The sequence below is a fragment of the Bicyclus anynana genome, chromosome 22 (genome assembly GCF_947172395.1).
Source record: "Bicyclus anynana chromosome 22, ilBicAnyn1.1, whole genome shotgun sequence".
NCBI lineage: Eukaryota > Metazoa > Arthropoda > Insecta > Lepidoptera > Nymphalidae > Bicyclus > Bicyclus anynana.
In genome coordinates this window covers 9,310,210-9,336,925 of record NC_069104.1, presented here as the reverse complement: position 1 = coordinate 9,336,925, position 26,716 = coordinate 9,310,210, and the positions used below count along the sequence as shown (strand labels likewise).

General features: G+C 37.8%; 1 protein-coding gene across 1 annotated transcript; it reads right to left on the bottom strand.

The window, feature by feature from the left end:
* Positions 1-4,731: 4,731 nt before the first annotated feature.
* On the bottom strand, positions 4,732-25,972 carry LOC112055457 (ralA-binding protein 1). The gene is made up of 10 exons (XM_052888428.1): positions 25,740-25,972; positions 24,924-25,062; positions 24,227-24,446; positions 16,352-16,592; positions 12,848-12,957; positions 11,976-12,127; positions 11,111-11,291; positions 10,556-10,680; positions 9,778-9,961; positions 4,732-7,170 (listed from the first exon to the last, which is right to left on the bottom strand). The coding sequence occupies exons 1-10, from the start codon at positions 25,822-25,824 to the stop codon at positions 6,481-6,483; spliced, it is 2,127 nt and encodes a 708-aa protein (XP_052744388.1). The 5' UTR covers positions 25,825-25,972; the 3' UTR covers positions 4,732-6,480.
* Positions 25,973-26,716: the final 744 nt, after the last annotated feature.

Here is a 26,716-nt window from a genome sequence, read left to right as displayed (position 1 = left end):
GCATCGGAAAACATTTGTTACCTACATAGCATCTCAATTTCGTATTGATGTCAACTAGCTTAAGTCAAAGATAAATTAGTCTACAGCTAGCCTATTCACTAATTTGTTATTTACAACCTATTTATTATTTATCAAATGAACTGAGAAATGTCATTTACTTACTGTATGATTTCTCACGCGTTTCGATTTTAGCGAAAAGCCAAAAGCTATACCTATCTAGTATTCTAAATAATTTTCTAAATTGAGTACCTATCTAAATAATTTAGACTTTTTTCTCATGTTTCATATCCATGTTGTAACTTGTAAGTACAAGGAAACACCGAGCTGAGTAACACACAGTGCTAATCAATGTGCTAATCACAACCTTATCGAATAGATAGGCATCTATTCGACTTGACGCAGGCAGGTACTTCAGTGACTTAGAAACAAACTTGCCTTGTTTTGAGGGTTCTTTACGTTGGATGGAAAAAACGGAACCCTTAAAAAAACACTTTATTGTGTACTATGGCAGCAGTTTAGCTAAGATCTAGACCCGCATTTTTGACTAATGTAACATTTAAAATAGACAGTTTAATTTTTTTATAATCTCTATTTAGACCAGTGACTCAAAAAGTGGTATATATCGACCCCTAGGGGTCTATGACAAACTGCAAGAGGTCTATGTAAGCGAAAAAAAATTATATATATAAAAATACATCATATTATCTTATAATATCAAAACATACATAATTTTAAAAGTAACTAAAATATCATATATGTTTATAAAATTGTGTAAGTTGTAGGATACAGAAAATCAATATCAAATAAGTAAGGGGTCTACCCAACACGGAAAAACATGGCAAGGGTTCTATGACACAAAAAAGTTTGGGAAACTCTGATTTAGACAATAATTCATTTAAGTACTTAGGTATTTATAAACTCTTGTTTTGTTAAAAAAATATTAACCATATATTAGGAGTGGGTACGACAATAGTCCAGCGGACGGAAATCGAATCCATGACCACTCTGCGTTGAGTCCGTCTAACTCAAAGTTATTAAGAGCGCGCAGCGCGTCGGTGCGATATGGATAAAATTCGAAGCGCAAACGAGACGCCGAATTATGACTTTCATGTGAGTGAACAGCAAGGAGCGATTGACGCGCGACGCAAATTTTATGACGTGAGCGCCATTTTTACCTAATTGCAAGCAAATTAAACAACATAACGAAAAACAAAATGGCTATGTTCAAGATATACACCTAATTTTTTATACAGAACAAAAATTTAAGAAAATAAGTTTGCTTTTCCTGCGATTGAAAGCAAAATGTGAGCAAAACATGTATTTTTCAAAAAAATAAACTATCGAGAAAAGTTTTACAAATTGTGTATTTTGTATAGTCATAACGAAGCTATGACTTTGAAATATCATTTACCGAAATATCAGGCTCCTAACTTTTCCAGAATCTGAGATCCAGAACCATTTGTAAGCACCAAATTACATATTGAACACTCTTAAGGTCGTTGGATTGCAAGCAATTTAGGTACGTGTTAAAGATATAAAACAAATTACTAGTATAAGTAAAATGTATCGACCAATGACGGCATTGTCTTTATCATTTCAATGAAATCAGCCACAGAATTACGATAAACACATAGACGATAATTATAATTGAATTGTTGATAAGAAATCGGTTTAAGGTTATGCAACTGGGGCGTCGATCATTTTCTTGTTATTTACTTAATTCTAAACCTAAACACTAAGTAATATTCCATTCCATGGGTCGGTATGGTATTGGATTGAGATTTTCTTAATTGGTCCAGGGCTGGCTGGTGGGAGGCTTCGGCCGTGGCTAGTTACCACCATACCGACAAAGACGTACCGCCAAGCGATTTAGCGTTCCGGTACGATGTCGTGTAGAAACCGAAAAGGGGTGTGGATTTTCATCCTCCTCCTAACAAGTTAGCCCGCTTCCATCTTAGACTGCATCATCACTTACCATCAGGTGAGATTGTAGTCAAGGGGTAACTTGAAAAGAAAAAAAAAGTAGAAACGGTGAAAGAAAACATTGTGAGGAAACCTGCACACCACAGAATTTTCTTAATTCTCTGCGTGTGTGAAGTCTGCCAATCCGCATTGGGCCAACGTGGTGGACTATTGGCCAAACCCCTCTCATTCTGAGAAGAGACTCGAGCTCAACAGTGAGCCGAATATGGGTTGAAAACGACGACGACGAAACCTAAACACTACACTTAGTAATATTCCATTCCATGGGTGGATATGGAAACGGTGAAGGAAAACATCGTGAGGAAACCTGTATAGCAGAGTATTTTCTTAATTCTCTGTGTGTGTGAAGTCTGCCAATCCGCATTGGGCCAGCGTGGTGGAGTAGCCTAACTCCTCTCAATTTGAAAAGAGACTCGAGCTCAGCAGTGAGCCAAATATGGGTTGATAAAGAACGAACGATACCTGGGTCATCTTCTATACCTACTAGATTACTCACATTAATACCACACACTTTACCTCTTAATAATATTAGTTTATAGAGCCGTGGTGGTCTAGTGGATATTACCTCTCTCTTCGATTCGTAGGGCGTAGGTTCGAATCCGGTCCGGGACATGCACCTCCAACTTTTCAGTTATGTGCATTTTATGTGTCTCAAACGGTGAAGCAAAACATCGTGAGGAAACCTGCATACCTTAGAATTTTCTTAATTTTCTATGTGTGTGTAATCTGCCAATCCGCATTGGGCCAGCGTGGTGGATTATTGGCCTAACCCCTCTCATCCTGAGAGGAGACTTGAGCTTGAGTTGATAATGAATTAATGATGATGTTGATATAATCAAATCAAACATCAGGAAATGATTCTGTATAAATTTCAAGATTGTAACTAACACACACACACATCACATGTTACTAACAGTGCAAATGAAAAGCTAATTTCTCAAGTAACCGTGGAATATTTACATTAGAATTGAGTTCATTCATTCGAACTATCCGTTACTGTGCCAAATTCGAATTTATCTCATAAAAGAGTCTTTGTCTAAAAATAGGCCGTAGTGATAACCCGCCGCGTTCCGAATTGAGATTTCCTGTAATAACTTTTTCCAGATATCAAAGGTTTGAAACATGGTCGTTAAAATATTGGGAAGTTGTTTTTAAAAACACTATATACCGACCTTTTTGACGACCTCAGTGGCGCAGTGGTATATGCGATGGGTTTACAAGACGGAGGTCCTGGCCTGGGTTCGATCCGCAGCTGGGCTTTTTGAAAGACTGATTTTGAAAATTCTTTTACCACTTGAAAGCCGTACCGCCAAGCGATTTATCGTTCCGGTACGATGAGTAGAAACCGAAAGGGGTGTGGATTTTCACCCTCCTAACAAGTTAGCCCGTTTCCATTTTAGATTGCACCATCTCTTAGCATCAGATTGTAGTCAAGGGCTAACTTGTAAAGAATAAAAAAAAAATATTTGTGTGTATTAGGTATGTATAAATGCTATTATTTTATCCCCGTATTTTCATTGGAACTCGGCTAGTATAGTATAAACTATTAGCATAGATTATTATAATCAGAGCGAAGGTCAGAAAATGATTCTGATATAAATATTTCATACTAAACACAGATTAATCAATAATATACAGATGGAGCGTATGGAACACGACGGTATCCTAGCCGCTTCAAATACGAAATTCAAGTACCTAACATTCTCGAGTCAGGACGATACGAACCGTCGCATCAGTAATTTTCAATATTATTCAAGAAAAATGGCGTCCTAAGTTTTTAAATATTTTAAAAAACCTAAAGAAATAATTCAAAAAGTACCTAACATTCTCGAGTCAGGACGATACGAACCGTCGCATCAGTAATTTTCAATATTATTCAAGAAAAATGGCGTCCTAAGTTTTTAAATATTTTAAAAAACCTAAAGAAATAATTCAAAAAGTACCTAACATTCTCGAGTCAGGACGATACGAACCGTCGCATCAGTAATTTTCAACATTATTCAAGAAAAATGGCGTCCTAAGCTTAAATATTAAAAAAAAACCTAAAGAAATAATTCAAAAAGTACCTAACATTCTCGAGTCAGGACGATACGAACCGTCGCATCAGTAATTTTCAATATTATTCAAGAAAAATGGCGTCCTAAGTTTAAATATTAAAAAAAAACCTAAAGAAATAATTCAAAAAGTACCTAACATTCTCGAGTCAGGACGATACGAACCGTCGCATCAGTAATTTTCAATATTATTCAAGAAAAATGGCGTCCTAAGTTTTTGAATACTTTAAAAAACCTAAAGAAATAAGATGATGTATTTTTATTGGTAATTATTGAATTATATTAATTTACGTAATTGTTGTTAGTGTTAAATTTAAAAAATATAATCATGAAAAAAGTTTGTAGATGCGGTTGTCAAGGAGACGCGTGCCGATTGTAGTTTTTAATGGGTTTCATCGGCTTCAGTACGTCGCTTGTAAAGACTCACTCTGGTTACTCTGTGGTACTAAAATAGCTTCATGTTTTCGTTAAATAGTCGTTAAATTTTTTTCCACTAGAATTATATACCTTAATGGCAGTCGGGTAGAAAGGACTCAAAAAAAACAACGGATAACAAAAATTCATTAATTATTATTATTTATTACATTATAATTGTTATAAATAAATTATTATTACACTAGTAGTTTACAAATTAAACATTTCATTACATTCATACAAAACAGAGAAAATATTTTTATTTATACTGGCTAAATTGTTTTTCACAAATCCCGCGGGAACAATGGATTTTTCGGAAAACAAATAGACTGTGATAATACACCTACCTGCAATTTAAATTTCATCCAAATCGGTTTAGTAGTTGCGGTGTAATGGAGTTACATACAAACTTACATACAAAAACTTTCGCCTTTACAATGTTATGTAAAATAAGAGAGTTTAAATGAATGTCTGATTAATGCTGATTTGTTAATTAAACAGTTTTATCGTCACTTGACACCGAGTGAGAGCGCAGCGAGTTATCAATTATGTAATAATTATTAGTATTGGAAAATAACCAATTGGCTTTTATTTACTGTCTCTATTTATATCCACTTTCATAATAGGATAGTTGACGTGTATACAATTTAATATAAACAATACTAATTTCGTATAGTACACGGAATAAGGGTCCAAAATATATCGATAATAGTTAATAAAAGTTATGGATTTCATAGAAAATTATGTATTTTATCAATTTTTCCAAACGTCATAAACGTCCATTTTGTGACGTCACAGTGTTACTTATTACAGTACTAAATAAACTAATTAATAATTTTGAAACCGTTTGGTTAAGGTTTAGTGTTTACGTGACGTCATGAAACGGTAAAATATAGACCTTAATGGCCGACAACGTTTTGGTTCTTAAGGTCAAAAAAATAAAATTTATTCACGTCCTAAAAATATATGACATTTTTTTTTCAATCTACTAGAACGATAATGAACAATTTAAGACCAATAAAAAAAGTGTCAACTAGCCTATTATACAATACTAGCAAATGCCCGAGACTTTATCCGTTTTATATATATAAAAATTTAAGCGTAAACACACGGTAAGCGACTTTGTTGTATACTATTTAAAGAAGCGCGAGGCGAAGTAGAAAAAATCAGAAGGCGAAGTAGAAAAAATGAAATTTGACAATATCAATTTTGATTTTTTCTACTTCGCCATTAAATTTAAATTTTGAATCCTAATTCAGATCGAATTGATTGATTTTTAATGCTAAAACTAGAGTCCGATCGCAGGTTCGTTTTCGGCCAGTTATGGCCAAAAATATAGTTTCGACTGCAGTTTTTTGGCCAAAAATAATACAAAACTCATTTTTCACTGTTCATTTAAGTTTCATTGACACGCTTATATTAGCTTCACATGTATCTATGTATTTAAGAAGATCTTGGAATCCTAGCATATCAAATGAAGGGTTTTTTTTTTTTTTTTTTTTTTTTTTATTCTTTACAAGTTAGCCCTTGACTACAATCTCACCTGATGGTAAGTGATGATGCAGTCTAAGATGGAAGCGGGCTAACTTGGAGGAGGAGGATGAAAATCCACACCCCTTTTTTGGGTTTGCTGTCAGGAATATGAAAAAAATAGTCACGTGACTCTTAAATCCAATATGGCGGACGTCCAAAATGGCGGAAAGGCTATTTGAAATCCACCCCATGATATGGATATCAAATGAAAGGATTTGCTGTCAGGAATACGAAAAAAATAGTCACGTGACTTAAATCCAATATGGCGGACGTCCAAGATGGCGGACAGGCTATTTGAAATCCACCCCCATGATATGGATATCAAATGAAAGGATTTGCTGTCAGGAATACGAAAAAAATAGTCACGTGACTTAAATCCAATATGGCGGACGTCCAAGATGGCGGACAGGCTATTTGATATCCACCCCCATGATATAGGTATCAAGCGTGTTTTTTAGTTTTCTAAACTATTCATGTTATTTTTTAAAATCTATGTCTACGATTTAGACATAATCTCTTTCATAGCCAACTCTATCTTCAGTTGTATACACGCAACTCTCTCTTGAAATATCTGGTTCACTAGATTCAGTCTCTTCTGTTCCAACATGGCGTTCTCTTTCATCAACTTCTGCTTCAACTCCTGCTCTTCTGGTGTGAAATTCTCTTTATTCTCCTTACTCTCCTTGCACTGGACATTGCCTTCTTGTTTATTCTTCAATGCAACGTGACTTCTCAATTTGACAATTTCAAATTGCTCCGAATTTATCTTGGCTTGCAGCAAAGATTTCAATTGCAAGTATTCTGCATTCTCCAATTGTAACCTCAAAACTTTGAGTTCTTTTTCTGTGAATTTTGGTTTTTCTACCAATTTCTCTGGTGTATCAATTTCATCTTTTGCTTCTACAGGTTTGAAGTCGAAATTATCTTCGAATTCTACTGGGAATACGTCTGTATTGGGAGATTCTTTAGTGTCTTGGAATGGTTCGTTGATGTTTAGGGGTGTTAGTGCTTCTGCCTCTTTTGGTGCTATAGGATTAGTAGGGGGTAGTTCTATGGGTTTTGGTACATCGTTGGGTTGTGAATTCCGTCTCGCCAATTCGTCGTCGAATTTATCGTCTGGCAGTTGCTGTAGTGAACTGGGCGCTGCGGTCGGTTCAACTGATTTTTGAACGGATCGCAGTTTCCTCTGCAAATATAAATAGTTTCGTTTAGGTTATATCAGTCAGATTTCTAGCTCAAGTATATTAATGGTCTACGATGCGCACCATGACATATTCCGTGGAAAGAAAAATACACACAACCAATAGCGGCCTAACCGGAAGTATAGACATTAAAGAGTAGAAAATAAATGAGGGCGCTGTAGTCAATTATTGTCTGTGTGTTCTGTCATCCACTTGGGTAGTCCCAAGTGGATGACAGAACACACAGATTGCCTTGATTATTTAATTGGTAATAATGAAAGACGAGATTTGGTAAGGATATGTATAATAATTAGGCCGATGAGTTCCTTAAAGATAAAGGCGCTTGGAGGCCATTGGATCAGCTTCCACCTTCACACAGAAAGTAAAACTATAAGAAATTGTAATGTCATGAATTGTAAATTATAATATTGTATGACTTTTTTAAAAAAACAAGCAACTGTTGAGTTTCTTGCCGGTTTCTTCTTAGCAGAACCTGCCTTCCGAACCGGTGGTAGAATTTTTACAAAGAGTCAGTTTAGTCAACTTTTCTTTAGTCAACTGACGTGTCAAAAGTGCTTGTAAACTGAGCCTACTTGAAATAAATGATTTTTGATTGATTCATTTTCAATTACGTCTATAAAGTGGTAAAAAGAAAATTTGAAAAAAAAAAACTTAAGTTTCCTTCCCTACATGCAAAGTGAGGATGAATTTTTTATCATCTATCCTATAGTGTGTGGGGTATCGTTATCGGTATTTTTGTGCATTACATTAGGGATTAAACTTAACCTACGGAACTGCGCGTGGCCCGACACGCACTTGGCCGGTTTTTATTAACTTCTACTCTTTAATGTCGCACTATTTGCGGGACACCCTGTATAAGTTCACCTTGAGCTGCGTGACGATCCACTGCGCCTCCCACAGCTGCTTACGGGACACCCTGTATAAGTTCACCTTGAGCTGCGTGACGATCCACTGCGCCTCCCACAGCTGCTTACGGGACACCCTGTATAAAATCACCTTGAGCTGCGTGACGATCCGCTGCGCCTCCCACAGCTGCTTACGGGACACCCTGTATAACTTCACCTTGAGCTGCGTGACGATCCGCTGCGCCTCCCACAGCTGCTTACGGGACACCCTGTATAACGTTCACCTTGAGCTGCGTGACGATCCGCTGCGCCTCCCACAGCTGCTTACGGGACACCCTGTATAACGTTCACCTTGAGCTGCGTGACGATCCGCTGCGCCTCCCACAGCTGCTTACGGGACACCCTGTATAAGTTCACCTTGAGCTGCGTGACGATCCGCTGCGCCTCCCACAGCTGCTTACGGGACACCCTGTATAACGTTCACCTTGAGCTGCGTGACGATCCGCTGCGCCTCCCACAGCTGCTTACGGGACACCCTGTATAACGTTCACCTTGGGCTGCGTGACGATCCGCTGCGCCTCCCACAGCTGCTTACGGGACACCCTGTATAAGTTCACCTCGAGCTGCGTGACGATCCGCTGCGCCTCCCACAGCTGCTTACGGGACACCCTGTATAACGTTCACCTTGAGCTGCGTGACGATCCGCTGCGCCTCCCACAGCTGCTTACGGGACACCCTGTATAAGTTCACCTTGAGCTGCGTGACGATCCGCTGCGCCTCCCACAGCTGCTTACGGGACACCCTGTATAACGTTCACCTTGAGCTGCGTGACGATCCGCTGCGCCTCCCACAGCTGCTTACGGGACACCCTGTATAAGTTCACCTTGAGCTGCGTGACGATCCGCTGCGCCTCCCACAGCTGCTTACGGGACACCCTGTATAAGTTCACCTTGAGCTGCGTGACGATCCGCTGCGCCTCCCACAGCTGCTTACGGGACACCCTGTATAACGTTCACCTTGAGCTGCGTGACGATCCGCTGCGCCTCCCACAGCTGCTTACGGGACAACCTGTATAAGTTCACCTTGAGCTGCGTGACGATCCGCTGCGCCTCCCACAGCTGCTTACGGGACACCATGTATAACGTTCACCTTGAGCTGCGTGACGATCCGCTGCGCCTCCCACAGCTGCTTACGGGACACCCTGTATAACTTCACCTTGAGCTGCGTGACGATCCGCTGCGCCTCCCACAGCTGCTTACGGGACACCCTGTATAACGTTCACCTTGAGCTGCGTGACGATCCGCTGCGCCTCCCACAGCTGCTTACGGGACACCCTGTATAAGTTCACCTTGAGCTGCGTGACGATCCGCTGCGCCTCCCACAGCTGCTTACGGGACACCCTGTATAACGTTCACCTTGAGCTGCGTGACGATCCGCTGCGCCTCCCACAGCTGCTTACGGGACACCCTGTATAAGTTCACCTTGAGCTGCGTGACGATCCGCTGCGCCTCCCACAGCTGCTTACGGGACACACTGTATAACGTTCACCTTGAGCTGCGTGACGATCCGCTGCGCCTCCCACAGCTGCTTACGGGACATCCTGTATAAGTTCACCTTAAGCTGCGTGACGATCCGCTGCGCCTCCCACAGCTGCTTACGGGACATCCTGTATAAGTTCACCTTGAGCTGCGTGACGATCCGCTGCGCCTCCCACAGCTGCTTACGGGACATCCTGTATAAGTTCACCTTGAGCTGCGTGACGATCCGCTGCGCCTCCCACAGCTGCTGGTCGCGCGCGGCGGTGATGAACCCGGCGTGCATCTCCGCGTGGATCTGGTTCAGCAGCGACTCCTGCTTGCGCAGCTCCTCGCTCAGCTCGTTGGCCGTCTCGGGGAAGTCCGACGGGATCGACTGCAGCGGTGGGACGTATCTGTGACAAAAATGTAGCTTTATTTAAAAAAAAAAAGCTGGTGTACTTTAGACTCAGACCAATTATAAAAGGACCTGTATCGCACTCATAGTCACGAACAGAATTGTCTGTCATTTTCTGAGGAAAACGAGCTTAGATTTGGTATATATCTTAAACTAAATTACAAGTTTTTGGCCGTTTTTTACACAATTCAATTGCACAAAAAGTTATTTTTACGGAGCTCTTTAACCGATGAACACGATTATAACTATTTAACAAAGATACTATAGAGACAGTTTTTATAATCGCATTAGATCGTTGATCATATACTTTGACAGAAAAGTAACGTCTAGCGAGGCAGGTCCTATACAATAATTGGTCTGAGACTTTAGACCACACAAATAAATTATTGGATAAAAGAGAAACTTAAAAATGGAATCAGTTAATAGCGCCATCTCTCGTGTAGGACATGCTTTACATCTCTAGATAAGCGCGAGGCATCCACCAAATGGGCTTCCTCTACCTTGTGAGCTTCTACTAATGGCCATCTCTGAAGGTGCAGGCACCGGAGGCAACGAGGACTGGACAGCGGTATAAATAACTTTCTAGACTTACTTGGTTAGGCGAACTTCAGGGAACAGCTTGTCGGCTTTGGTGATGAGGTACGTGAGCAGGTTGAGCGACATGTTGAGCGCGGGGCCCATGGCGGTCGCTATCGTCTGCAGGCTCGCGTGGTTGGTCTGCAAGAGCATTGTTTAAAGGTTTATACGAGACCATAGACTACACATAAAACACTATAGAAAAAAATCCTCTTAGCGTTAGCCTTAAGACCTCGACACTGTTACGAACTGAGATGATGATTTCTTTTTCAAAATAATATTTGCCATTTCTTTTAAATATGACCAATATTCCCATTCCTCTCCAACTAGTCGGGAAAGACTGTATTGGGAATGTACCCACTCCTAATACAGTCTAGACCAACGGGGCGGGGAGCGAACCACCACCCCTCGGTGATGAGTACGAAAGCTGTAACCGTTAAGCTATTGAGCATTACGATAGTTTACCTGTTCGTTAGCGAGGACTTGCTCGAAGTGCCTCATGAGCCAGCCGAGCAGGCTGTGGTTGCAGGCCGGCAGTTTGCTCACGAGCGCCACGATAGTCATCGTTTACCTGTTCGTTAGCGAGGACTTGCTCGAAGTGCCTCATGAGCCAGCCGAGCAGGCTGTGGTTGCAGGCCGGCAGTTTGCTCACGAGCGCCACCATAGTCGCCTCCTTCTGAGGCTCGGCTATGGCCGTCGCTTGCTCGAACTGACCGTGCAGTTCTTGCGTTAAGATCGAGTCTGGTAGTTCACTGAAATTTTATACATTGACTTGATTTAGAAAATAAAGAAAAATATCTTTATTTCAATATTTTTAATATTTCAACAAGATGTATTGATGTATTCACTGTGTGGCATAGCCTATAAAATAGCCCTATAAATGATAGCCATAGATTATAAATGACTTAAAATAATCATACAGTGCAAATTTAGAGGATTTTTCATTTATTTGACATAAATAAAAAATCCTCTAAATCCATATCTCTATTAAACACAAAAAAAATAGTGTCTGATTCAAATAAAATGACCAAAAATTTCATTATACGTATTTTTTTTTATTTTATTTTTATAACTCAAGAACGAGCTCATATATCCAAGCCAAATTTTTACTCATTGTTCGGACTATTCAGTAGATAGTTTAATTTGTGTAGTAAAAAAGTGAATTTTGCACAGAATCGGTCGGGCGGTTCTTCATTTATCACATTTTTTGTAACAAATTAATTCAGGGGTAGGGTGGGGGTATGGTAGGGTAGGGTAGGAAAAGGTAGTCGTAGAGTGGGGTAGGAGTAGGCTAGTGCAGGTTAGGGATAGGGAATAAGTGCACATAAGTCAATGCGAAGCTTGACCGGGTCCGCTAGTAATAAATAAAATCATTTTGAATTATGGAAGAACAAATAAATGCAGTATGTAGTAGTGCTATCCCGGTATACACATACCTGATGAAGCTCTTCAGCATGGCGCACGCCACCGCCACGTCCCAGTGGTAGGGGAAGGTGGGCCCGCGGTCTGTGAACAGTTTGCGCAGCTGCTGCAACTTGATCTTGTCCGGCTCCGCTCGGTATATCTGGTTGGACTTCAGACCATGCGCCTGAAAACAGATATAATAACTAAAGGACGCTCGCGACTTCGTCCGCGCAAAACTCGATGTAAACTTTCAACTACCCCTACCCTGCCCCTACCTTTACCTTACCCCTACCCTACCCATTAAGGCTGCACACGCGACGGAAGCTTAAAAAATGGAGTAACTTCTCCCGTTTTCCCAACATTTCCCTTCATTGCTCTGCTTCTATTGATCGTAGTGTGATGAAAAGTATACCATAACCTGCCCGGGAGTATGAATAACAATTGTACCAAATTCCGTTAAAATCCGTCGAGTAGTTATTGTTTCTATAACGAACATACAGACAGACGAAAATTCTACTGATTTCATTTTTGGTATCAGTATCGATCACTAATCACCCCCTGATAGTTATTTTGGAAATATGTTTCATGTACAGAATTGACCTCTCTACAGATTTATTATAAGTATAGATGAAACTTAACTTGCTCTCCGGGGTGTACCACCAACTTAGTAAGACTGAGAAGTAGGTATTACTGAAAATGTCTTGGAACAGACGAGATGAATATGGTTACTGACTTGCCTTAGTTGTGGGTATCAGGCACTATAATAGTGTTAAGGGGTTAAGTGTGGCAAACAGATGTTGATTGCATTTAACCCTTGATAGTTATTTTGGAAATATATTTCATGTACAGAATTAACCTCTCTACAGATTTATTATAAGTAAGTAGTAATAGATTGTATACCAACTTGTAAGAAGTCGATGCTGTCCCGCACCACGAGCGGTAGGCCGGTGTCGTCGTGACATCGGGAGCGTTCCACCGACTGCTGCAGCGGCACCCCGAATATTGGCAGAGCGACTGTGGCAAAGAGTCATCATCATAATCAACTTCATCATCATCACTATCAGCCTATTTTAACAACCCACTGTATAGGGTCAGGTCCTCCTTATAATAAACCCTCTCTCCAATGCGAGTGGACTTACGAGTCATAATAATCATCAAAATTAATTCATTAACACGCTTATATTGACTTCACTTGTAACTATGTATGTAAGAAAATCTTGGAATCTTAATTTGACGCACATCCCGGTCGTCGATTAGGATGAAATTTTGCACACGCTCTGAGTTCTGATGACAATACATGACTAGCTAAGAAACGTTATTACAAATCCAATAAAGCGGCCTCCGCAAGATGACGGACTGGCTGTTTGAAATCCACCCCCATGATATGGATATCAAATGAAAGGGTTTGCTGTCAGGAATACGAAAAAAATAGTCACGTGACTTAAATCCTATATTTGTAATTTTTAGTGCGTGCTAAAAGCGTGTTTTTTAGTTTATTTTTTTAACTATTTAACAGCTCAGTTTACAATCAAATTTGAAACGTCATGTTATGTCATAATTTAGTTTTATGGTGAATTATAGTCGAAAACTCAAAAAAAAAAAAATAAAGTTACGAGGGTTCCAAACGTTCCTTGGTCCGAGAAGATAACCATCGTTTTCAGCTGATAAACGTCTACCGCAGGACATAGGCCTCTTGATAGGACTTTCAAATACCACAAAGCCTGAACAGCTTTCCCTGCTTGATGTCATCGGTCGATCTAGTTGGGAGTCGAGCAACACTGCGTTTTCCAAGAAAGGGTCGTCTTGGGACTTATAAGTAGGTTGGTGATAATTATGGATCTTGAATTGTTATTGAAAATCCGCTAATCACTATGAGATGTTAATGATAATCTTATGTCTTATCAATGTTTAAAGTCTAAAGAAAGTATAAAACCATCAACATCCTAACTTCGGTTTGTTATTAATAAAAGGTTTATCACGCAGGAGTCACGTGGTTTCGTAGTTTCATCATCATCAATAACAACCCATATTCGGCTCATTGCTGAGCTCGAGTCTCCTTTCCGAATTAGAGGGGTTAGGCTTTAGCCCACCACGCTGGCCAAATGCGGATTGGCACACTTAGAGAAATTTCCTCACGATGTTTTTTCTTCACCGTTTGAGACACGTGACATTTAAATCTTAAAATGCCCATACTTGTAACTGAAAAGTTGGAGGTGCATGCCCCGGTTCGGATTCGAACCTACGCTCTCGGAATCGAAGTCAGGGGTCATATCTACTGGGCTATCACGTCACGTGTATCAGTTGTGTACTTTATATCTAGTCTGAGCAATTTACTAAAGTGATGTAGCTCTTAATGTTACTACCGCAAAAATAAAACGAACATTTCATGTCTTCCTTAGGTATCGTAAAAGCTACGGCTACCTCAATAGCGAGACAGTGAGATTGCTTGAATCCCTTGGGAGTAAATGACATTTATATCGGCACTATTACTTAATAGAATCACTTGCCTGTTATTATGTTTATATCAAAGTTGATTAATTAAGTTATATTTTCGATTGTTTGTTAAAATGTCAATATCAATTTTTTTTAATGATAATCGTGTATAGAGATTTTAGCCTCGTCTGTAAAAAATATTTTCAATATTGAACAGAAAAAAAATATTACACAAGTTTACTTTACTGTCTAAAAAACTACATAATTATTTTGTTTATCGTCAGTTATATAAAGAAACTTATCTGATTATTTATAATTTAGGCAAAAAATAATTCGTTAGGTACTCTGTATTTTGAGTGAAAGAATTTACCAGCACAAAAATAACATTTATAATATTAGTTTAATTCATAAAACGTCCTAAAAATCACGCTGCAGTAATATAAAATAAAATATAAAAATTTATCGCAGTATTACCATTACCATAAAGTCTAGAATACATTCGAAATATAACATTTTAAAACGAAACAAATAACACAACATTACAACCTTTATTACGTGTTAACCAAAGTTCAAATTCCAATAAAACCTAACCTACAACGATATAAATCTGTGAAGATAATAAAAACACTATCTCACTAACAGATAAAATGTTATTTCATAACACACATAGGTACTTAATGGATTATTGTATAAAAAAAATCTTACCGCCAATTTCGAAGCCGTACAAAAATGGATTTGTGCAGTTAGTGTTCATGATTTGTACAGTTAACAGTCGGTCATGTGCAGTTCGGTGGATGACTGATCACTGAAGTTCAAGTACTTAGTGCATCGAAAGGTTGTGGTCACATGTTATCAGTTTGTCGTTTTACCTTGAGTCTGTGTTTTGTCATTAGCGTAGATAATATTTTAGCGTGCTATCATTAAAACGTAAATTCGGTAGGGATACTTACGAGATTTTTTTTTAATTATTATTATTTTATATTAAGCGTTTAGTGACGTGATAGCCCAGTGGCAGTGGCGTGCACAAGGTTTTTAACTAGGGTATGCACTCAGTGGCGTGCACTTCATACATGCATTAAAGTACTGCATACCCGAAGAGTTGTCTTCTTAGTGCTTACTGAATACAGATTTTTACAGTTTGCTCAATTTTATTATTAGTGCATACCCTGATCAACAACCTTATGCACGCCACTGTATGCACTGTAGATACAAATTGTACAATATGTAAAATTCCTCCTCCAATACAGGTAGGTACGTAATGAATCCTCAGGGTATGCATTGCGTTTATGCATCTATGAAGTACTCGCCACGCCCAGTGCATATGGCCTCTGTTTTCGATTCGGAGGACGTAGGTTCGAATTCGCATGCACCATTTTTTTTTGTTTTTAATTTTATTCTCTACAAGTTAACCCTCGACTATAAAAACTCACCTGATGATAAGTGATAATGCAATAAAAGATGCAAGCGGGCTAAATTGTTAGGCGTGAGATGAAAATTCACACCCACTTCGGTTTCTACACGACATCGTATCGGAACGCTAAATCGCTTGGCGGTACGTCTTTGCCGGTAAGGTGGTAACTAGCCACGGCCGAAGCATCCCACCAGCCAGATCGAAGCGTCTAATTTTCAAGTACCTCAATGACATTAATTGTAGATGGGAATATCCTCTACATTTGTTGTCAAATAACTTTAATGTAGAATTCACAGTTTAGGAGAAAACGCAATACAAAAACTTTTGAGTTTCTGAGCCACTCCAGTAGGGGGGGGGGGGGGGGGGGGAGGTTGATATACTTCTGCATCATCACTTAACATCGAGTGAAATCGCAGTCAAGGGCACCCAAACAACATAAACCATATATTGCCGTTTTTTTTAGATCGCTCAACTTCAGTTCAACTCGCACTTGACCGGTTAATTTAAACTGTAAATTATCAGACAACTTTAACCGCGAACTATCGAGCATCAAAACATTCTTACCTCCAAGAGTAAATATTTCCTCAAAAGGCACTCCCGATGTGACGGTGGACGGCACTTTCGTCAGTTTCTTATCTTTTTTATCTTTATCTTTTTCTTTGACTTTCTCTTTTTCCTTCTCCTTTACTTTCTCCTTTTCTTTATCTTTGACTTTGTCCTTGTCTTTCTCTTTGACCTTTTCTTTTTTGTCATCTTTCAATTTCTCTTTCGACTCGAGTTTAAATTTCGCCTTTTCTTCTTTCTCCTGTAAACAACAAAAGATAATGAGTTATAATTATTGATAAACCTAAACTTATACCACAATATATTTCCGTTGCCATGCCTCCACGCAATGCAAAAATGCATTCCCTAGGATGTAATTACGAACAAGATTGGAGAAGGGATTATGCATTTTCCGCAAACTGTATATATAGTGCATACCCTAGTTGAACGCCTTGTGAATGCCACTGCTTCCATGCATTAAAGCCCATTACCGACATCGACATTTGCGAGTTTGTATGTATGTATATTGTATATCATAAATACAAAAAAATAAAATTCGAGCATCTTTTTTTAGAATTGAAAATAAGTAAGATTAGGTAGACACACATAATCTTACATGTTTGCATATATTTAACGTACCTAACATTTTTTTTACACACGGTTACAAAAATATAAGTAGGTAGGTACATAGAGGGGGTATTGAACATTCACACAAAGTAAAAAACCAAACCCCCTTGTTTGTGTCGCTAGGGGTGAAAAAGGGCTTTTCGTAATGAGCCCCTTGTGAAACCGAGACCCTGAAAAGAAGTCAAGGGTTTGCTCTCGACTTTTTCAAGTTGGCTTGTAATTATTTTGCGGTATTTTACATTCAGCAAAGCGGGCTTGCGACTGCTTTTTAACTACATCCATGTATCTATGTAGTATATAGTAGCCATATATACACAGGGTGTCCCATAATTAATGGATACAACGAAAATGGCAGATAGACCATCTAATTTGACGACCTCCGTGGCGCAGTGGTATGCGCGGTGGATTTACAAAACGGAGTTCCTGGGTTCGATCCCCGGCTAGGCAGATTGAGATTTTCTTAATTGGTCCAGGTCTGGCTGGTGGCCGTGGCTAGTTACCACCCTACCGGCAAAGACGTACCGCCAAGCGATTTAGTGTTCCGGTACGATGCCGTGCAGAAACCGAAAGGGGTGTGGATATTCATCCTCCTCCTTTCAAGTTTGCCCGCTTCCATCTAAGACTACATCATCACTTACCATCAGGTGTGATTGTAGTCAAGGGGTAACTTGTAAACAATAAAATAATAAATAATTAATAATTTGCATTTGATTTGCATCCACATTTTTAATTCGTACGGCAATAATTTGGAATGCCCTTCCGGGGTTTGTGTTTCCTGACACTTATAATTTTAACACCTTCAAAGCAAGAGTGAATCTTCTAGGTAAGGGCGCTCCAACTTAGACCGCATTAATGCTTTCCATCAGGCTTAACTGTAGCCTATACTGCATAAAAAATATCTAAAACTAATTTGAATAGTTTTGAAAAAATCTCTAGGGTGAAGTTATATTATTTTCGGAATTTTCAAATTTTTCTATCTAGAATCAGTTTTTTCAATGCAGTAGCTGCTATCAACGTATGTATCAAAGTATTCATCAGCTGTTAATGATGATGATGATAGATTAAACTAGCAGACGCCCCGCGGTTTCACGCATACGCGGATATCGTCTATGTTACTCAGTGAAGATGTAGCTTTCTAATGGTGAAAGAATTTCTAAAATCGGTCCGATCGGATTTTCAGTTAAATTTTAACAAACAAACAAAAAATCAAATATTACCTCTTAATAATAATAATTTAGAATTTAAATACAAAATCATGGTTTCGCAACCTTTTTTGTGTCAAGTATGATGTTTATAGTTGCCCTCGATAAAATTATCCGTTTTTAGATAACCTAATACCAATTACCGTAATAATAAATATTAAGAAAATTTAAAAACTATTCTTACGCTCACGGACTTTTCACTTTTTTCAAATAAAGGATTCATTTGTTTTGAATATTTTGGTTTTCAGTTATAATTTTAAGTTACGGATAACGCAGGGAAATATTTAAATTTTATAGGCATACTTGAAGCAAAACTGGACTGAGTTGCACTAAGTTTACCTACTTTTAATGGTTACACGAGAAACATTGTAGATTACTTTTTTCGCCCACTGTCACAATATACTGTACCTAGTTTATTTAACAATTATTCGATTGGAGACTTTCAGATTGCTCCATACAAGTTTTCATTACAATCGATTTATTAGTATGTGAAATCAAAATGACTGGAATAAGTCTATTATCCAATATGCATATATTTAAACAGACACGACGCAAACTTATGACCTTTCTGTGTTGAGTCCGACCTTTACCGGTGAGCCTAATGAGGCTTCAAACACAAATTCACTAATCCCTTTACTGCGTGAAACAAGTACAAACTAAAGCCACGAGGATTCATAATAATAATAGCCCACTTAAAAATGGTCTAAATGTACTAGACTATTTTATTAACCGACTTCAAAAAGGAGGAGGTTCTCAATTCGGTCGGTATTTTTTTTTTTTTTAGAAAACTACTGGGATTTTTAACCATGAGTTTGTCCTTGCATTTGTAATTTAATAACCCGGAATTGAGTTGCACAATAATAGTCCCTAAGCCCTCACAATGTAAATTATCCCAATTAATCTACGAGTGCTTGCATTGGTGGGAGTAGTAACTACCTCGTTGGTCCAGTGTTTAGCTTATGCGGCTGTAAAATATTGTGATTTTTCTTTCATTCAAGACATTCTCAGTAGAAACTCAGCATTGGGAAGTGGGTGCTGTTTCACCCTGAGCAGTGGCGTGCATTCATAGATGCAAAAATGCACTGCCTTCCCTATGTTTGTATTGAAGGACTCAATACAAACCTAATATAGGTTAGGTAAGAAATTATCCAATTTTTACTTATAGTGCATACCCTAGTTTAAAACCTTATGCACACCACTGACCCTGAGCTTCGGAGAGCAGTGTAAACCGTTGGATCCAGGTTATCATCTATATCATTTTATCAATAACATGAGTATGAGCAGTATGGTGGGTTCAAGCTCTAAATCCCCTCCTAAAAGGGGTAGTCTGGTCTTGTAGAGAACCATTAACATAAATGCTGATTATGATGAAACTACTACGTTCTCGTACTACGTATTGCATATCTATTTTGGTAGATTATTATAATTAAGTACGTTTAAATACGTTTAAAGAAGAAACACGTGTCATCTCATTACTTTTAAGAACTAGTAAGCACCTGCTTGCATTTAAAAATATACACCTGCGATTTTACAGTTACGTTTTCTTTTGGGTAATGCAAAAACGTAGACATCTTTAGCTATCTATACAACGGGGTTTTATAAGTTCCACTTTATAAAAAGCCATTGTTAGTTGGTTAAATGTCAGCTAGCTACAAACCAACAGTTTAAAATAAGAACAAATTACTACACCAATTTCGAGAAGCTGTGAATATCTCGTACATGCTCTTAAAGATCAGCATGTAAGTTGTTTTTACGCTATTCGTAAGCTTTAACTAAAAATATGTACCTGTAACTACAGTAAAAAAAAAAACAATAATTCGCGCTATTTTTAAAAGGAAAACTTGAATTGAATATTTTTCAAGCACAAATTTTAACAACCTCGCTCTTTAGAACATTGGCTATGTTCTGAACATTTTGAAGAGAAAAAAAAAACACTTTTGCACTACATACAAAGGGAACAAAATCGCACTAATTGTAAAAGGTTGCACCTGGACCACCTGAAATACCACCACGACTTATAACAATCTCGTTCTTTAAAATAAGCGTATAGCAGACATTTTGAAGGCTTACAAAAACTTTAAAGATAAAAACAAATCTGGGCCAAAAAGGTTGTAAGCACCTGCACTCAAAATTTTACACCCACAATTTACAATCACACTCTTCAAGCATATATCAAAGACTTTGACAACATTTTAAAAAATCACTCCACTAAATCATCACAAAACCTTTTGACTATCATTAATAAAACAGCAAAATAATACTTTTTAGGGTTCCGAACGTTCGAGTACGATAAAATAAACCCTTACATATTTTTTACACCACAATATCGACACAATTTTAAAGGAATAACACGTATAACGTGCGAACGGTGACGGTATACGTCATGCGATTTATTCAAGCGTTAACTTAACACGTAATATATTGTGACAACAAATCGCACACCTTAGCGAACACGTTGCGTAGGTGGTGCATGTCGCGAACACTGGAAACAACTGAGTTAGAGTTACTGAGCAAAGCGAATGCGACGGGAGCCGCGGGCAGTAACTACCTGCAAGGTCGCTCTGCCTACTCAACAGTGAAATTGTCTTGGATGGATTAATGGGTTGCATTGTTTTGTGTATTTCGGTCGTAAACAAGCCTAGTTCGTTTTACAACATTTTTAATTTTCAATCAGTCATATGTTTGGAACGAAGTTCTTTTAAGCGACTTACAATGAACTATTCAATCAGTCATATGTTTGGAACGAAGTTCTTTTAAGCAACTTCCAATGAACTAATAGCAAAATCATTAATACACTACAATGTTTCTTTAATTCCTAAGCGTTAATCACAAAGTACCAGGGTCAATGAAACTGTTGGGAGGTTTTAGGACGCAGAAACGTCAGATTTGCGAAAGTTCAGAAGCTCTGCTGGATTTGAGTTCGGTGTAATCAACGAGAGTCGTGGGGCAGTAACTAACTGCATGGTCGTTCAGCCTACTCAACAGTGAAATTGTCTTGGATGGATTAATGGGTTGCATTGTTTTGTGTATTTCGGTTCTACACAAACCTAGCTTGATTTACTTATAGTTTTTAATCAGTCATATTTTATGGAACTATTTGAACTGTTAGTAACCTTCACGTAAAGAAAAATTATCAATTAAGGTACAACTTACACTACAAGTTTTCTGTAACTCCTAAGCGATAATCACAAAGTACCAGGGTTAAAGAAAATGTCAGGAGGTTTTAGAACTCAGTAGCTAACGTCATCGCGAGATTTGCGAAAACTTAGAAGCTCTGCTAGACTTGAGCTCGGTCGAAGGCTAGAAAACCATCTTTCTAAGCACCTGTCTTGTGCTTAGATGTTATAATCAACGAGAGACGTTGCAGTAACTACCTGCAAGGTCACTCTGCCTACTCAACAGTGAAATTGTCTTGGATGGATTAATGGGTTGCATTGGTTTGTGTATTTCGGTTCTAAGCAAACCTAGCTTATTTAAACCTAACTTATAGTTTTTAATCAGTTATATTTTTGGAACGAAGTTCTTTTGTGCGACTGTATAGTATAACCTTCACGTAAAGCAAAATCATCAATTAAATAATCATTAATTAATCACTACAATGTTTCTTTAATTCCTAAGCGTTAATCACAAAGTACCAGAGTCAAAGAAGCTGTTAGGAGGTTCTAGGAGTAATCTGATCTGACCTTAGCAGCGTAAGGGCGGTTTTGGGCGAGCGCAGAAGCATCGCCTGATGGTGCCCGAAGGCAGAAGCAGAAGAGATAAGCGGAACGATCCGCCGAAAAGAGAATGAGAAGCCTCAATACTTCCACGGTAAAGTAGTCGAACTCTATTGAGGTCGGTTATACACATCAGTCGGTTCAGATTTTCTTAATTGGTCCAGGTCTGGCTGGTGGGAGGCTTCGGCCTTGGCTAGTTACCACCCTACCGGCAAAGACGAAGCACCAAGCGATTTAGCATTCCGGATATTCATACACCTCCTAACAAGTTAGCCCGCTTCTATCTTAGACTGCATCATCACTTGCCATCAGGTGAGACTGTACTCAAGGGCTAACTTGTAAAGAATAAAATTTAAAAAAAATATCTATTATACACATAGCTACCCAGTGCAGATAAAGTAAAAATTATATAAAACAACAACGATTGTCACAGTCTAACAATGCAGATGTTGTTTTGCTGATCATACTCATCGATAGTGTCGACAATAGCCGGTATTCTGTTGACACGGTTTAGAAACACTCAGTTCAAGGTTTTATCAGATTATTATTATTTGAGTGAGTTTTTCATTTTTTAATTTGCAAGAACACTTATTTTTATACCACAAAAATAATACTTGAAACGAATGGTAATTTGTAGTAATAAAAAAAGTTGCGTAAAATCAAAACTTATAGTTTCGTCGTCCGCGGTTTAGCGCAGAGACTATTACTACTAGAGAGATGTAAATTGACATGAATATGTACATTGAAAATGTGAACAAAGTCGTAAAATATAACCTTAAAAATATTTTTTTAGAGTACCTCCCCAACATGTGAAGTGGGGATAATTTTTAGTGTGGGATATCGTTGGATAGGTCTTTAAAAGATATGAGGGGTCTTCTTCCAATACTTTTCGATTTAGGGATCCGTTTGTAAAATGTTAAGCTTTTAAGAACTAAACGGTTATTTATGGATACGTGTTATCGCCGCGTTGCAACGACTTGCAGTACGGACGGGTTCAGTGTGCTCGTGGCGTTCGAGCCGTCCACATCTCTTGTTGTGTAAATCTTTATGGGTTACTTGGGATAGGCGGAGAGAGTGACCAAGTGAAAAAGGGGAGTGTTTGTTAACAGTCAAAAGATCCTTTAACCCTACACACATCGTTCACAAGTGCGTGACTTCACTCAAGGTCATTCTCTGCCATTCTAGGGTCTTATTTTGGTTACAGTTTGATTTGTTAATTAAGTTGTCCTGATAAATGTTGTGAATCGTAACCTTTGTTCGACATTAGTTTTCTTATTTTTGTAATCACTTCTGAGTCTGGTAAAACACGTAAAAACAATTCATAAAAGTAGGATATGTAATGAAATTACAAGAAAAACTATAACGGCTATTTAGCAATCGCTATTTAACGAGTAATAGTCGACCAACTTATAATGTATGGGGTATTATTATTGGTATTTTTGTACATTACATAGGGGATTAAGGTGCAAACTTAATCTATGGAACCCCACACTGCGCGTGGCCCGACGAACAATTGGCCGGTTTTTAAATTCCTATTTTAGTTTATATTTGATCTGCAAAACATTGATTACTGATGTTTCTCCTAGTCATGTGACTAGTTAGTCTAAGTTAGTTAGCTTAGTATGGATAATCTTTATTTTTTACAGACTTAAACAATGAGTAACCATATTGCATGAGCACATAACTAGATCAGATTTAAATAATTTAGTTATAAATAGTAAATGAATACATAGTAAATGAAGCTCAGGGCATGAACTGAAATCCTAATTATGTATAAGTTTCAGTCTATACAAATAAATAAAATGGAAGTGTCTGTTAGTAATTTTAAATTAACAGCTCTTCACTAAATTCATATGAAAGTATATGTTTAAATAAATAAATAAATATACTTAAACAATACACATCACTATCTAGCCCCAAAGTAAGCATACAGAGTAGCTTGTGTTATGGGTGCTAAGATAGTTGATATTATAATATTAATATACAATTATATACTACATATAAATACTTATATAATGTATAAATACACACAGACACTGGAAAACACTCTTCTCTTTACCGTAGTTCCCTTTCCCGTGAGATATGGGGATTAAATACAGCTCATACACACACTCACTAGCTTTCAAGTGATAAAAGAATTTTCTAAAATTAAAAAAGTTTCAAAATTAATTTATTTCAATTAGGCTTAGTTTACAAGCACTATCGGTAAGGTAAATTGAAACAGTAGATCCAGAGATTACCTTCTATAACACCACTTTACCTTTTTATAAAATCAGTGTAAATTATAAGAACATTTTATGGAAAATATTCTATACAATCTACACACTATCGATAATTCTATAAAAACTTACCTTGTCTTTCTCCCTTAACTTTTCTCGCTTTTCTTTCTCTTTTTTCTCTTTCTCCCTTTCTTTTTCTCTCTCTCTTTCCTTTTTCTTTTCCTTTTCACTCAGTTCTTTCTGCTTAGCTGCATCTTCTAGAACCTTCTCTTTGTCTCTAGACTTTTCTCTTTTCTCCTTACTTTTTGTTGGAAACTTGAATGATTTTGTTTTCTTTGTTTTAGAAGGACTTCTGGGTAGAAGAAATATTATTTTAACATTTTAAAATATGATGAAAAACATTGTAGTGAATCATTATTTGAATGGTTCACGGAGATACATAATAACCCTGCAGGTAAACGTTAACAGCAATACACCATGAAAAATGGCATCCTTTAGTTGTTGATGTCAAGTCTACCATTTTGCATTAATGTTCCTAGTAAGAACTGCTTAGATGAAGCGCTTACGCTTGGCCTCAATTAAGCCTGCTGGAAAGCTATGATAAGGTCTTAGATGAAGCACGCTTGTCTAGAAGATGCCTAGTCACTCTTGTCTTGTCTTGTCTTGTGTTTCCTGATGTGTACAAATTGTGCACTGTGTTTCAAGGCATGAGTGACTAAGCATATTCTAGGCAAGCACACTTCATCTAAGACCTCATCATACCTTTCCATTAGGCTTAATTGTGGTCAAGCATAAGCCTATACTACATAATAAAAAAAAATTAGCTCACTTTGTGTCAGTATCTTCTTCCGGAGAACTTTCACCTTCTAAAGCAGCATAACCCCTATCTTTCTTTGACTCTTTCTTGTCTTTGCGTCGTCCTAACAAATCTTTTTTGCTAGGTTTCTCATGTTCACCTCCGTCACTAACTGGTTAAACAATCATTTACAATCATAACATGTTTCAAGCATAAATAATACTACATAATAAACAAGTTTATATGGATGTTTGTTACTCTTTCACCCAAAAACTACTGAATAGATTTGGTTGAATTTTGAAAAGGAAATAGATTATACTCAGGTTTCGGGCATCATCACTTACCATCAGGTTAGATTGTAGATGTAGTCAAGGGCTAACTTGTAAAGAAAAAAGAAACAATTATGAAAACTGTTTTCCCAATGGAAAGCCATAGTGGTTTGTGAGAATCCTGTATTTGCACGGGAACAGGAATTACGCGGGTAAAACCCCACGGCGTCTACTAGTAATATTATAAAGAGGTAAAATTTGTGCAGTTGTAGGGGTAATCTTTGGATCTATTGGACTGATTTTGGAAATTATTTTACTAATAGAAAGCCACATTATTTGTGAGTGTTACAAATAATGTGATAGGCTATGTTTTATCAGCGTATTCCAACGGAAACGGGAACTATACGAGAGCAACCGTGGGGAGTCTCGTAGTAAAATATGTTTTTATGTACCTCTGGTAATGTACGAATTGTTTTATCACATCTATATTTCAAGTTATATCTACCTTACAATAGTCTTGAGCATGAACATACAGTTAATGGTACATCAAAAATTAGTACAATGTACAATTTACACTTACAGTCACTTTCATTGCTTTTCCGTCCACTTTCTGAAGCGTATAGGCCTGGAAAGTCTTTTTCTACATCAGGACTTTCAAAGTCCATCGTCAATATATAATTATTAGTATTTTGGTCAAGTCTATCTGGTTTTGTTTCAAATTAGTAACAATTTATCTAAATAGTAAATAGAAATAAATATTTATATTTTACAAAAATCACCAGACACCACAGACTAGACTTCTACTTGTCAGTTGCTTGTCAGTGCAGTGTCCTGTGTCACCTTGAAAGCCACAGACGGTTAAATATCACCTACGACCGAGATACGTCAGTGTCAGTAACCATACAAACCGAACTTTGACCACAGAATAAGGCAAATTACATACACTCGTTTTCCGAAACCGTTTTACATGTTCAGAAAACCGAATACATGAAATCAATTAGAGTGACATAAAAGTGAAGTAAATAAAAATTGAACTAATAAGCTCTTCGTGTGGCGGCACTACATTTACTGTCATTATCACAAAGATCTGTCATTAGGTATAGAGCAACCAATCATTATTGATAGTTTTATTAGATTATGAAAATCATAGTGGAAATTTGGATAAATACCAGACGAATTACAATAAATACAATTTATTTAAATGAGATTGATATGTACAAGTACAGAAGCTCCGCAACGCCATTAAAATAAATAACGACTCTCGTTACGACTAATACGGCGCAATTCAATTCAAACAAAATTATTAGTGAGCTGTTTTATTTACCTACAGCTATTACCTTTAATACATGTATTTAAACAACGTTAGGGTTGTCTACAAATACTAAATACTTATTATTAGATTTAACTTATTAAATATTCATTCACATTACGCCCTACTCTACGATGGTGTGATGATATGCCTACAACGTACGTTGCTGTGTAAAGTCCGAGGTAGTCTTACGGAATTCCAAATCGAAATTACGCATTACGAAAACCAATACGGAAAACAAGTGTATG

Coding starts and splice junctions, on each gene's coding strand:
- LOC112055457 (XM_052888428.1), bottom strand. CDS start 25,824: ATGGACTTTGAAAGTCCTGATGTAGAAAAAGACTTTCCAGGCCTATAC. Junction 12,958..16,351: donor GGAAATATTTACTCTTGGAG/GTAAGAATGTTT, acceptor TCTTTGCCACAG/TCGCTCTGCCAATATTCGGG. Junction 11,292..11,975: donor ATGCTGAAGAGCTTCATCAG/GTATGTGTATAC, acceptor ATAAAATTTCAG/TGAACTACCAGACTCGATCT.